Below are 13390 nucleotides of genomic sequence, written 5' to 3'. Positions count from 1 at the left end.
TTCGGGAATGTTTCCAGTCATTCATTCATTCATTAGTTCATTCCGGTTCCCACAACCAAACACTCCCAAATTCAATAACACACAGAGATACACCTTCGACATTGGCAGCAAGCTTGTGGAGGTGAAAGAAGCCAAACAGCAGAATCTGCGTTGACCGGATTCCAGAAAATTCGGTGGCTGTTTGATTAAATTGCTGATTGCGTTTGGAAAAGCATGCCGCTGCTTCTTAGAGAGAGAGAGGTTCAAATCTCAGCTTGCTTGTTTTGGAGAAGAATGAAAGGTAAAAGGTTTGGGAGAAAGACGGAGGAGCTGCGAACGGAGGACTCTCAATCGGTCAAAGTCGCAGCCCACCGCGTCGGAAGTTTCGTTTCTTCTTTTGTTTATATTTACTTTTTGCTTTTTAGCTGATTCGTGAAATTGTTATGCAATTCCTCACTTTGCTTTTGTTGTAAGATTTTTTTATTTTATTCATCATCAATTATTTTAATTATTTTGTACAAAAAAACAAAATTATCTTCATTTTTTGTCAAATTATTATGGCCCATTGTTCCTTGAATTGAGGTTATTTTTATCATTTGCTCCTTATTTAATGGAGATTTTTAACATAATTATTAAAATGATTGATAGTTAACAAATTCAGAAATCACTTCTAACAATTTCAAATCTTAGGAACCAAATTGATGAATTATGCTAATTTCATAAACTATTTTGATTAATTTCAGAATAAAAAAGTAAAAACTAAACATTAAAAATTGAAAACGAAATAATTATCTAGCTACTTTTAATTAATAACTCATTTAGCCGACCAAGGTTGTAAAGAGTCCAAGTCTGATTCTGATCAGAAATAATAGACTATGATAGCAATAATGAGCTATTGTAGTTCTAAAGAATAAAATTTGGCTACGAGAATTTTGAACTTTTTTGGTAATGTTCACAAAGAATATTTTACAATAAAATAAAGTTAAATTAACTAAAAGAATTAGCTTCCAATGAGATAATCACATGCTCAGCAGATGTTGAACTTTTCCGTAGTGTATAATTAGAAACTAATAAAACGATCTCTAACTTTTCAGAAATATTTAAACTGAAATGAATTGATATTTTTTTCAAGGTTTGCCACAGAAAAGGAATCTATAATTTAAGCTTCAAAATGCATTATAACATCAATTAATCCAAAGAGAGCAAGCTGACGATAACAATTTGATTAACTTTGGAAATCTCTTTGCTTTATCACTTCAAGATACTAAATTTTTCAAGCTGTCTTCTTTCTCTCTCTAAAACGCCTTTTTTTATAGCAACTGGCCTAGAAAAGACTAAAACCCAAATGCATGGGGTAGAATTTCACCCAAAATATTGGGAAAACTAAATAAACAAATAAAATTAAAAGATAAATGCGTGAAAAATCAAATCTTTCACTCCTATAAAATGAAAGCAATTTTTTTTGTCGTTGATAAGTCTAAAATCCCACCCTCATAATACTCAAAAGTAAAAGAAATATAGCAAAAAGATAAGATTTAATTACGGCCCGACCCCTGATGGTGCGCACCTAAAGAAAGAAAGACAGCGCTCATAAAGAGAGAAAGACAGACGGAGAGAGAGAAGAGAAAGATGATATGTCTCCATATGGTATTCTGGAGCCAAAAGATCAGCAGACGGAAATAAGCTGGAAGGAATCAATTTAAGATAAACATTCAACAACAGAAATCAAGAAATCAATTTAAGATTACTGACCCAGGTAGGTAAGCTGCTGTGAAGGTAAAGAGGCCCAAGAAGCTCACATGAATGAAAGGATTTTGCTTGCTGCACACATAGACCTGTAAACTCCAGCAAACCCAACGTCAATCAGACCGTAGGCCGAAAATCTCAACAAACAAAAAACTGAGCACAAATTCAAAAATCAGAAGTCAGAGAGAAATTTGTGACCCTAATCAGAAGTCAGACGGAAATAAGCTGGAAGGAATCAATTTAAGCTGGAAGTGAGTAATTACAATTTATTAACTTGTGTAGCATAGGCATTATTTTAGTACAACTTATACTTCAAATAACAACACTAGTTTAAGCTCATAATGAACACTCAAATTTGAACCAAATGGTACCATCTTAAATGGTTTTTGGAGGCTTGTTTTGTGTACTTTAAAATCATATAATAGTCGTAGAGAACGGAGCCCTAAATTGAAAGTTATTCCAACTATAAAATGGAGTCCCAAAACTGGAAATACAAAACTTGCTGCTGTCTGGCAGCCCGGCAGCCCTGTGACTCAACTTTGGACATGATTTTTGATCAATCAAAATACAACAGAATTAAGTGAAATCAGAAGGGTTTTGATCACGGACATGTCCATTTTCAAAACACACAATATTAGATCAAAAGGAACTCACAAGGACATAGAAATCAAGAGCCAAAGTAGGCTACTTGAAACATAGTTTCTCTCTGCAAAATGAACAAGTTGTGTGCATTGTAGAACCCATACTCGTTTAATCCAATTTACAATTTCATGGCAATCCCAAACTATCCAGGCATCATATTTAACTTCTATTTCAATGTGTTAGCTTACCCATATCATGCATAATCCTTCCTCTTTTAGCCAAAGACTACAAACAATTCAGTAAAATTAAAGTATGTACCTTTTCTTGTTCTTGTCCTGCCCTGCAGACTCCTCCAAAGTTGTTCATCAATCTACCACTTAGCTAAATCAATGTCACCACCACAACTCCTCAACAAGAACACCGGAAATTCAAGTTAAACACATAAATCTCAAACTTGTTCAAAAATGAAACTTGAAATTCGGAAGATCCACTTACATATCCTGGAAGCGCATAAAGAGGGGAGTATTTTTCTCTCTTGAGTCGAGACCTATCCCCAGCGAGGTTAGCCAGAATCGGCGAAAAAAACTACGTAAATCGTCAAAGCTTCAGGGCTTCAACATATGGGCACGCTTGGTTCCAGCATATGGGTTTGGTATAAAATGAAAAGGGCTGCGCTACGAATACATAGGCTTCGACCGTGGGTGATTTCATTGCCGTACGAAAATGTTATGATTCAATGAAGTTTTTGGAGTGAAGGAGAATTAAAGAGGAGAAGAACACAGCAGCAAAGCTGCCGGTTTTGCACACAGGGAAGAAGAAAAAGGAAGCCAGGCTTCCAGAAAGTTCCACTTTAATTTACCAAAATGTCATTTTATTTAGAAAATTCGTAACCTTCTCATTCGAATTTCAAACTCTAATCTGTTTGCGCGTTTATAGTTACATGTAATATCTAAATATGCCAAGAACAATAGAAAAATACAAAAGAATCAAATACGTCTATGTAAAATCCCGTTTAGCACAAGAGGGGCATTTTCGTATTTTACCCATTTTCGAAAAAAAAAAAAAGAAACAAACCCCACACATATAAATGCGTCAAAACTAGGAATACAAAATACCTTATTTTAAACAATGAAATCTAGGGACGGGGTTTCACAAGAACACCTCTTCTTTCTGCCACTCCTTCCATCTTTCAGCCAAACCATTGCCTTCTAGCATTTGGACAACCTCTGACATCTTGGGCCGTTCCCTTGGGGAGCCTTGTGTGCACAGTAGAGCTACTTGGATCAGCTGCTCTACTTGATCGTCAATAAAGTTTCAATTTAGATCAGAATCAACAAGTGTTTCTAACCTCCGATCTTTCAGTAGCTGTTTGACCTAATTTTTTTAGTCAAAATAATAAGGAAAATGTCAGCTAGTTCTACAATTTGAAACAAAAGCTGAGGGCACCTAGGAGAGAAAAATGTAATGTTCAAAATTTGAAGGGCCACTGTTCTCTCCGTTTTCTCCAGAAAATCAAACTTCTTACAAAAATGTACCGTCATTCAAATATTGGTATGATGCAAAGATAAGACAAAGATGCAAATAGGGAGAATAGAAAGAAGCAAGAGGCCAAGATAGTGAGAATAAAGAGATGATGAATTCAAATTCTTCAAGAAACATATGCCAAATTCTTCAAGAAATCACAGCAAGGCCAATATATTGGCAAAGGAAGCAACAATAATAGTAACAAAGGAAATGTAAAAATTAATCTCTGACAAATTAAACGTTAGACTGTTATACATAAAGATAAATAAATCTTCACAGCTTAATCATAACTCTAACTAATAAAAGCTAATTAAACCATACTTATTTTCTAAAAGCTAATTAGTTTTTTTTCTTCGATCCATGATTCTAACTGCTTTCAACATTTCGGCCAAAAAAGACAAGCGATTTATACATTAATCAAACAGGAACTTGGCAGCTGCATAAAGAGTAATAGTTTTTTAAAGTATCTTTAGAAAGAACTAAACTTATTGCAGAAATGTTCCATACAGAATGATTTAGAACATCATAATAGATTAGCCGTTTGAAATAAAATCATTAAATAAGGAGACCCATTATTTTCAGCTAAAATAAAAAGCAACATTGGTAACGAGAGAGGCTTCTAATTTACAGTACATTTATAACATTTCTACAACAATCTGAGTATTGAAACTTTGATAATTTCCAAGATTTGGACTTAGGGACACAAAATAGATTGAAGCTAGAATATCGTTGAATTTCAACAACGTTATGTCTTTTTTGATATAAAATATGAAAGATATTATGGAAGATTTAGAATGATAATATACAATCAGAAGGTGGACCTCATGCAAATGTCGTTGGGAAATAATCTTGCATATAACAATAAGTTAGCTACATACACAAACAGAAAGACGTAAGTGCATACCCAATCAACTAACATGAGATTATCATCACTCGCAAGCTGTGGATCAAAAGCCCTCTGCCCAGTGATGAGCTCAAGAAACATGACTCCGTATCCAAAAACATCAGTTTTCTCGGAAAACCTTCCATTTGAAAAGTACTCTGGTGCTATATGACCAATTGTGCCACGTACAGCTGTGGTAATATGTGTATCCTTGTAGTTCATGAGTCTAGCCAACCCAAAGTCTCCAACAACTGCTTCGAATTCCTCGTCCAACAATATGTTTGCCGCTTTCACGTCACGGTGAATAATTTTTGGATCACAGTGATCATGTAGATAAGCAAGGCCTCTTGCAGATCCCAATGCAATGCGTTGTCTTATTGGCCAATCAAGTGCAAGTTGTCCTTCTGGACGATCTACAACAATATATCCACATACTATGAGAGGAGAATTTCAAATTACAAGCAACAAGTAGTGTGGTCTAACGCATATCATACCACCTGTCCTACCCAAAAAAGGGTCATCTTGTCATTCTTTTCAAATTAAACAGAAATAAATAAATCAGCATCGAGAAGGTAACTTAAATTGAAGGAAAAAAAAAATATTAAAAGAAATCAGTGTTGATACTCCAAACCAAATTGGTCGGGTTTTTAAATTCATTTTATCAATGAAATCCATAAAAAATTTAATGTTGTGAAAACAAAAAGATTTATCAACGCAGCAAACAATTTGGATGAGTACCTCTTAAACATGATGCCACACTTCCATTAGCCATATAAGGATATACAAGCAGCCTTTCTGTTGGTGTCATGCAAAAACCATGCAGACGAAGCAGATTGCGGTGGACAGCCATGCTAATCATTTCAACTTCTGTTTGGAACTGTAGCTCCCCACCTTGGGTTCTCTCGTCTTTAAGTCTTTTTACAGCAACCAGAGTTCCATCTGCTAAGCATCCCTTATAAACCTTACCAAATCCACCTCTACCAATAATATTTTTGTTGCTAAAGGTATCCGTCGCAACTTGTAGCTCGCGCAAAGAAAACCTTTTGAGCTGTCGTAAATGAATTTCTCGATCCTCCTGAGCTGCAAAGACAGTAGATTAGTGAAACCTGCATCCCATACAACAACTACAACACCAACTTGATCAAGCTATAATACACACACCAATCAATCTTCAGTATACATGTCACATCCTGGCCCAGGCCCCACCACATCTCGGGCTCGACTCCACCGTAGCACGATATTGTCCGCATTGAGCCCTGACCACGTCCTCACGGTTTTGGTTCTGGGAACTCACACGGGAACTTCCCAGTGGGTCACCCATCCTGGGATTGCTCTCGTACGAACTCGCTTAACTTCGGAGTTCCTATCGAACCCAAAGCTAGCGAGCTCCCAAAAGCCCTCATGCTAGGTAGAAATGAGAATATACATATAAGGCTTACATGATCCACCCCCTAGGCGATGTGGGATGTTACAATACAAACAATCAACGAAACTTCAATACACACACCATCCAAAAGTAAAATGAATATGTTCTAAAAAAATTTATTTTATTATTTTGACGTTGAATTTTAAATTTCAACAGTTGACTTTATTTTATTGTTAGATTTGAAAAAAAAAAAATATGAACAATTAGATCAAAATCTAAATATTGCAAAGCATAAAAGGATTTTAACCTAGACCGTTGATCATCAATGGCCCAAAAATCGAACGGCTCGTAGTTTCTTAAAATGTTACCATTTTGTAGCTGGGACCCTGCCAGTTGAGGGACCCATCTGTCGGCCACTTCAATAAATCATTTGCCCGTTGCTTCTGAAAGAAAAAAAAAAAAAAAGGTAGGACCCCCAAAATTTTGGGTCAACCAAATATGGAAATACAAACCCAAATTTGGGTTTAGCTTGAGTCAAAATCCAAACTTTTTAGGTTTAAGTCCAACCATTAGATATCATTTTTACGTTTTAGTGGTTTTCCTCTTCACATATAACTGAGAGGTCTTTAGGTTTGATTCTCGCCAAAAGCGAATTTAAACCATATTATTGCTAGTCCACTATAAGGCCTAACTCAATCTCCCACCCTTTTAGCGTAGAAAATATTTTTTGTTCAAAAAAATCAAAAAAGTCCCCCCATTAGATTGCATTTCTATTTTCTTTAAACTCAAATATTTAGATTTGGGTCTTACCGTACAGTTGGTCTTAAATAAATCCTCAAAGATATCAGAGGTGTCCCCATTGACGATACTCTAAAAGAAGATGGACAAAGCTCGAATACCCATGTTGGAATGACACGCAATGATCTCTAGATCCCTTAATACCTTAGTTCTACTACTTATAAGGGTAGTGCCACAAAGTCGGACTTGCAATGATCACAATCAAATTTCAAACACTAACCGTCCACAAGTACCCACGCACTTGACCTAGTGTCCATAGGATCAATAGGAACACTCAAAAATATAGATAGTTATAAGTTCAGAATGATTATTTACTCGACAATCTGGCCTAATTTCTAGATAGATACATAAATCATTAGGAACAGGTGCTTTTGTGGCCCTTCCTAATTCCTGCTAGCACCATATAACTTCGTAATGCTGGTGAACCCTATAAAAATTACAACAGCACCAGCTCCATTTTTGTGATCTTAAAAATAAGCAAGACAAAAACAAAATTGAAAACAAAGACAAAACATATCCACAAATGTTGTATCACTGAAATACAAAATGGACATTCTCCAATCCTCTAAAGGCTTCTTACATGTATACAGGGGACGGAACCAACGAGCATATCATCTGGGACCGGACAACTCATTCGGAGAAATATGAGAAGTCGAGTCTATGATCCAATTAGTACATGGATGATGAATAGGGTTGAAATCTTGGCGGAACACTTCCATTTTGTGCCACTACTCCCATCTTTCAGCAAAACAATCGCCTTCTAGCATCCGGACAACCTTTGACATCTTGGGTCGTTCCCCTGGGGTGCGTTGTGTGCACAGTAGAGCTACTTGGATGAGCTGCTCCACTTGATTGTCAACATAATTTCCATTTAGATCAGCATCAACAAGTGTTTCCAACCTCCGATCTTTCAGTAGTCTTTTGACCTAATTATTTTAGTTAAAATAAAAAGGAAAAAGTCAGATAGTTCTACAATTTGAAACAAAAGGTGTAGGCACCTAGGAGAGTGAATGTGTTGTAATGTTCAAAATTTGAAGGGCTGCAATATCTCTAGAAAATCAAACTACTTACAAAAATGCATCATCATTCAAATATCAATATGATACAAACATATGACAAAGATGCAAACAAAGAATAGAAAGAAGCAAGAGGCCATGATAGCGAGAATAAAGAGAGAATAAGGAAATTAGGATTGATACAAAACACATGCCAAATTCTTCAAGAAATCACAGCAAGGCCAATACATTGGCAAAAGAAGCAACAACAATACTAACAACAATCGCCAAGGAAATGTAATAATTGATCTTTGACAATTTAAACCTTAGATTGTTATAAATAAAGATAAATAAATCTTCACAGCTTAATCGTAACTCTAACTAATAAAAGCTAATTAAACCTTAGAAATGTTCCATATACAATGATTAAGAATGTCATATGAGATTAGCAGTTTGAAATAAAGTGATTAAGTATGGAGACCCATTATTTTTGGCTTAAATAAATAGCAACATTGGTATCGAGAGATACACCTAATTTACAGTATATTATATAATATTTCTTTAACAATGAGTATTGAAACATAATTTTCAAGATTTGGACTTAGGGACACAATAGATTGAAGCAAGAATATCGTTGAATTTCAACAACATTATGTCTTTTTAATATATAAAATATGAAAGAAATTATGGAAGATTTAGAACAATAAAATATAATCAGGTGGTGGACCTCATGCAAATGTTGTTGGAAAATAATCTTGCATATAACAATAAATTAGCTACAAACAGAACCAGAAAGACGTAAAAGCATACCCAATCAAGTAACAAGACTTCATCATTATTCGCAAGTCGAGCAAGATCAAAAGCCCTCAGCCCAGTGATGAGTTCAAGAAGCATGACTCCATATCCAAAAACATCAGTTTTCTCGGAACATTTTCCAGTTGAAAGGTACTCTGGTGCTATATGACCAATTGTGCCGCGTACGGCTGTGGTAACATGTGTATCATTGTAGTCCATGAGTTTAGCCAACCCAAAGTCTCCAACAACCGCTTTGAATTCCTCATCCAACAATATGTTTGCAGCTTTCACATCACGGTGAATAATTTTTGGATCACAATGATCATGTAAATAAGTGAGGCCTCTTGCAGATTCCAATGCAATGCGTTGTCTTATTGGCCAATCAAGTGCAGGTTGTCCTTCTAGACGATCTACAATAATTTATCGACATAATTATGACAGTGGAATTTTAAATTACAAGCAACAGGTAATGTGGTTTAAAACACATCATGCCACCCGTCACACCCAAAAAAGGGTCATCTTGTTATCCATTAAATAAAATCAACATCAAGAAGGTAACTTAAAATTGAAGAAAAATACATCAGTACTGATGCTCCAAACCAAATTGGTCGGGTGTATGAATTCATTTTATCAATGTAATCCAAACAATATTTTAAGGGTAAATTACACTTTACCACCTCAGGTTTAAGGTTTATTGCAACCTCATACGACATCTTCAAAAAATTTCACTTTCATACCTTATGTACTATTTCATTGATTGAGATGTTTACCGAGATCTGAAATCACGATGGACGCCGTTACGGACATTGTACGAGTTTGGGGTTAAGGTTTTGGTTGGTAAAAGTCTGTCAAGAATGAAAGTGAGATTTGGATTCGAAAATGTAAGGATTTTTTTCCAAATGTTCCTTCGATCTTGTAGTTCTAATTTGAAATTCGTTCTCTGTCTGAACTGTGAGTTTTGAAAATTAATAGCATTTTCGTTTTGGAAACAACAATCTCATTGGGTTGGAGAGGGGGAGTTGGAGAAGGCTAATGGTGGCTGGTTCCTGGAGAGAAAAAGGGTTGGGCATCGGCAGAGAATCGCGGATAGTGTTTGGGCACCGACGGTGGGGAAGAATTGGAGGAGGTGTGCGAGTTTGAGCATGAGCAAGTCTGGAAGGTGGCGATGGTGGCCGGGGGGAAATAAAGAATGCGGGGACGGGTGAGAGCAGGAAAGGGATGAACAACACCAATTTTTTTTATCTTTTCTATTTTTTTAGTTTTTAATTATAAAAAAAATAATTAATTTTCTATTTATTAATCTTTTTTATTTATTTTTATTCCACATGGATCATAGCTGGCATCCATGTCAACAAAAATGTTGACATCGCATTTGCCATGTCATCCTTTAACAGTCAAACTGACGGTTTGACTAACGGATGCATAAAATTGCTAAAATTGATAAGTAAATGTATGAGATTGAAATGTTTTAAAGATGTATGAGGTTGCAATTACATTCGAACCTGAGAATGTAAAATGTAATTTACCCATTTTTTAATTTCGTGAAAACAAAAAGATTCATCAACGCAGCAACCAATTTAGAAGAGTACCTCTTAAACATGATGCCACACTTCCATTAGCCATATAAGGATGTACAAGCAGCCTTTCTGTTGGTGTCATGCAAAAACCACGCAGACGAAGCAGATTGCGGTGGAGAGCCATGCTAATCATTTCAACCTCCGTTTGAAACTGTAGCTCCGAACTTTGGGTTCTCTCCTCTTTAAGTCTTTTTACAGCAACCAGAGTTCCATCAGCTAAGCGTCCCTTATAAACCTTACCAAATCCACCTCTACCAATAAAATTTTTGTTACTAAAGGTATCCGTTGCAACTTGTAGTTCGCGCAAAGAAAACCTTTTGAGCTGTCCTAAAAGAACTTCTGAATCCTCCTCAGCTGCAAAGACAGTAGATTAGTGAAACCTGCATCCCATACTACAACACCACCTTTGTCAAGCTATATTACTCCTATAGTTCACTAACCAGGTCCATCAAAGAAATGATCCTGTGGTTTTCTCCGTCGCCAATAAGCAAGTGCACTTGCAGGTGCAGCAATCGGTAAAGCAGCATCAACAGCAACCCCTCCAGCAATAGCCCCAATAGCAGTGTTACCTAATATTATTTGCGCAACATGAACCAGAACTAAATTAAAAATCCTTAAAGTCAGAAGTTATATGATGAACTCTCTATCACATGTCATTGTTTTCATCCATTTCTTCAAACACACAGAAATAGTACAACACAAAATTAGGAGAAGGTGAGTCTAGGATCCAAGTACTTGGATGATGAATAGTGTTGAAATCTTGGCGGATCACCTCCTCTTTTTGCCACTCCTCCCATCTTACAGGTAAACCTTCGCCTTTGCCTTCAAGCATTCGGACAACCTCTGACATCTTGGGCCGTTCCCCTGGGGAGCCTTGTGTGCACAGTAGACCTACTTGGATCAGCTGCTCCACTTGATCGTCAATATAATTTCCATTTAGATCCGCATCAACAAGTCTTTCCAACCTCCGATCTTTCAATAGTCGTTTGACCTAATTTTTTTAGGGAAAATAAAACAGAAAATGTCGGGTGGCTCTACAATTTGAAACAAAAGGTGCAGGAACCTAGGAGAAAAAAATGTGTTGTAATGTTCAAAATTTGAAGGCCCGCAATTTTCTACAGAAATTCAAATATTGATATCATGCAAAGAAAAGACAAAGATGCAATAGAGAGACTAGGAAAAAGCGAGAGGCCAAGATAGCGAGAATAAGGAGATGATGAGGAAATTAGGATCGACACAAAACATATGCCAAATTCTTCAAGAAATCACATAATGCCAATACATTGGCAAAAGAAGCAACAACAATAGTAACAATTACTAAGGAATTGCAATAATTAATCTCTGATAGTTTAAACCTTAGATTGTTATAAATAAAGATAAACAAATCTTCACAGCTAATCATAACTCTAACTAATAAAAGCTAATTAAACCAAACTTATTTTCTAAAAGCTAATTACTAAGGAAATGCAAATGTTGTTGGGAAATAATCTTGCATATAACAATAAACTAGCTACATACACAAACAGAAAGACGTAAATGCATACCCAATCAACTAACATGAAATCATCATCACTCGCAAGCTGAGGATTGAAAGCCCTCTGCCCAGTGATGAGTTCAAGAAGCATGACTCCGTATCCAAAAACATCAGTTTTCTCGGAAGACACTCCAGTTGAAAAGTGCTCCGGTGCCATATGACCAATTGTGCCACATACATGTGTGGTAACATATGCATCCTTGTTGTCCAAGAGTTTAGCCAACCCAAAGTCTCCAACAACAGCTTCGAATTCCTCATCCAACAATATGTTTGCAGCTTTCACATCACGGTGAATAATTTTTGGATCACAGCAATCATGTAAATAAGCAAGACCTCTTGCAGATCCCCGTGCAATGCGTTGTCTTATTGGCCAATCAAGTGCAGGTTGTCCTTCTGGACGATCTACAATAATATATCCACATACTTATGAGAGGAGAATTTCAAATTACAAGCAACAGGTAATGTGGTCTAACAGATATCATACCACCCGTCCTACCCAAAAAAGGATCTTCGTGTCATCCTTTTCAAATTAAACAGAAATAAAATCAGCATCGAGAAGGTAACTTAAAATTGAAGGAAAAAAAAACATTAAAAAAAAAAAATCAGTGTTGATACTCCATGCCAAATTGGTCAGGTTTTTAAATTCATTATATCAATGTGATCGAAAAAAATTTTAACGTCGTGAAAACAAAAAGATTCATCAACGCAGCAAACAATTTAGATGAGCACCTCTTAAACAAGATGCCAAACTTCCATTAGCCATATAAGGATATACAAGCAGCCTTTCTGTTGATGTCATGCAAAAACCATGCAGACAAAGCAGATTGCGGTGCTGGACACCCATGCTAATCATTTCAACTTCTGTTTGGAACTGTTGTTCCCCGTCTTGGGTTCTCTCCTCTGTAAGTCTTTTTACAGCAACCAGAGTTCCGTCAGCTAAGCATCCTTTATAAACCTTACCAAATCCACCTCTACCAATAATATTTTTGTTGCTAAAGGTATCCGTCGCAACTTGTAGCTCGCGCAAAGAAAACCTTTTGAGCTGTCGTAAATGAACCTGTCGATCCTCCTGAGCTGCAAAGACAGTAGACGAGTGAAACCTGCATCCCATACAACAACTACAACACCAACTTGATCAAGCTATATTACCCTCTCCTCCCGCTTACTGAGATGAAAGTGTATCCCCTGTCAGATTGTTATTTTTGTCCCTAAAGGTAAAGAAAAAGAGTAAAGTTGCTTCAACAAACCTGATGGGAGTAAAAAGTGAAAAAGATCCATTAACTCGAATATCCCCTGTCAGATTGTTATTTGAAAGATCCCTGCATTCCACGGCAAAACTATATGTTATTTGCATTCTCCGATGGCAGAGAAATTAGTAACTTTTCACTATCTCCTCCCTCTTACTGCGATGAAACTCACAGGACTTGCAATGATTGGATGTTCCCTTCTTGTGAATCTTGAAACTCACGGGACTTCCAATGGAACAATTAAAAACAGCAGATTAGCATATCGAATAAAAAAGAAAGACGATAGATTTTATCTAAAAAAAAGGATGGGGGTTCATACAGGAAACGCGGTTTTGCAAGGTTGTCAAGTAAAGATCCAAGCTTA

The 13390-nt window shown here is 36.4% G+C and overlaps 2 protein-coding genes and 1 pseudogene across 2 annotated transcripts in view; all 3 read right to left on the bottom strand.

Annotated features, from left to right (window-relative positions):
- The window catches only part of LOC103939461 (BRASSINOSTEROID INSENSITIVE 1-associated receptor kinase 1-like), a 34755-nt gene that overhangs the window by 1833 nt on the left and 19532 nt on the right, over positions 1-13390 (bottom strand). Inside the window, exon 10 of the mRNA XM_048583255.1 lies at positions 5453-5794. Within this exon, the coding sequence (XP_048439212.1) occupies positions 5453-5794 (342 nt within the window). The remainder of the gene's footprint in view (positions 1-5452; positions 5795-13390) is intronic.
- The window catches only part of LOC125468220 (BRASSINOSTEROID INSENSITIVE 1-associated receptor kinase 1-like), a 102389-nt gene that overhangs the window by 69502 nt on the left and 19497 nt on the right, over positions 1-13390 (bottom strand). The gene's annotated exons all lie outside the window — the stretch shown is intronic.
- LOC108867613 lies at positions 7314-12922 on the bottom strand (annotated as a pseudogene).

The sequence above is a fragment of a genome, unplaced genomic scaffold, assembly GCF_019419815.1.
Source record: "Pyrus x bretschneideri cultivar Hongxiangsu unplaced genomic scaffold, Pyrus_bretschneideri_v1 Contig2, whole genome shotgun sequence".
NCBI lineage: Eukaryota > Viridiplantae > Streptophyta > Magnoliopsida > Rosales > Rosaceae > Pyrus > Pyrus x bretschneideri.
Note: the sequence above shows the minus strand (reverse complement) of the source record. Positions and strands in the feature narration are given on the sequence as shown.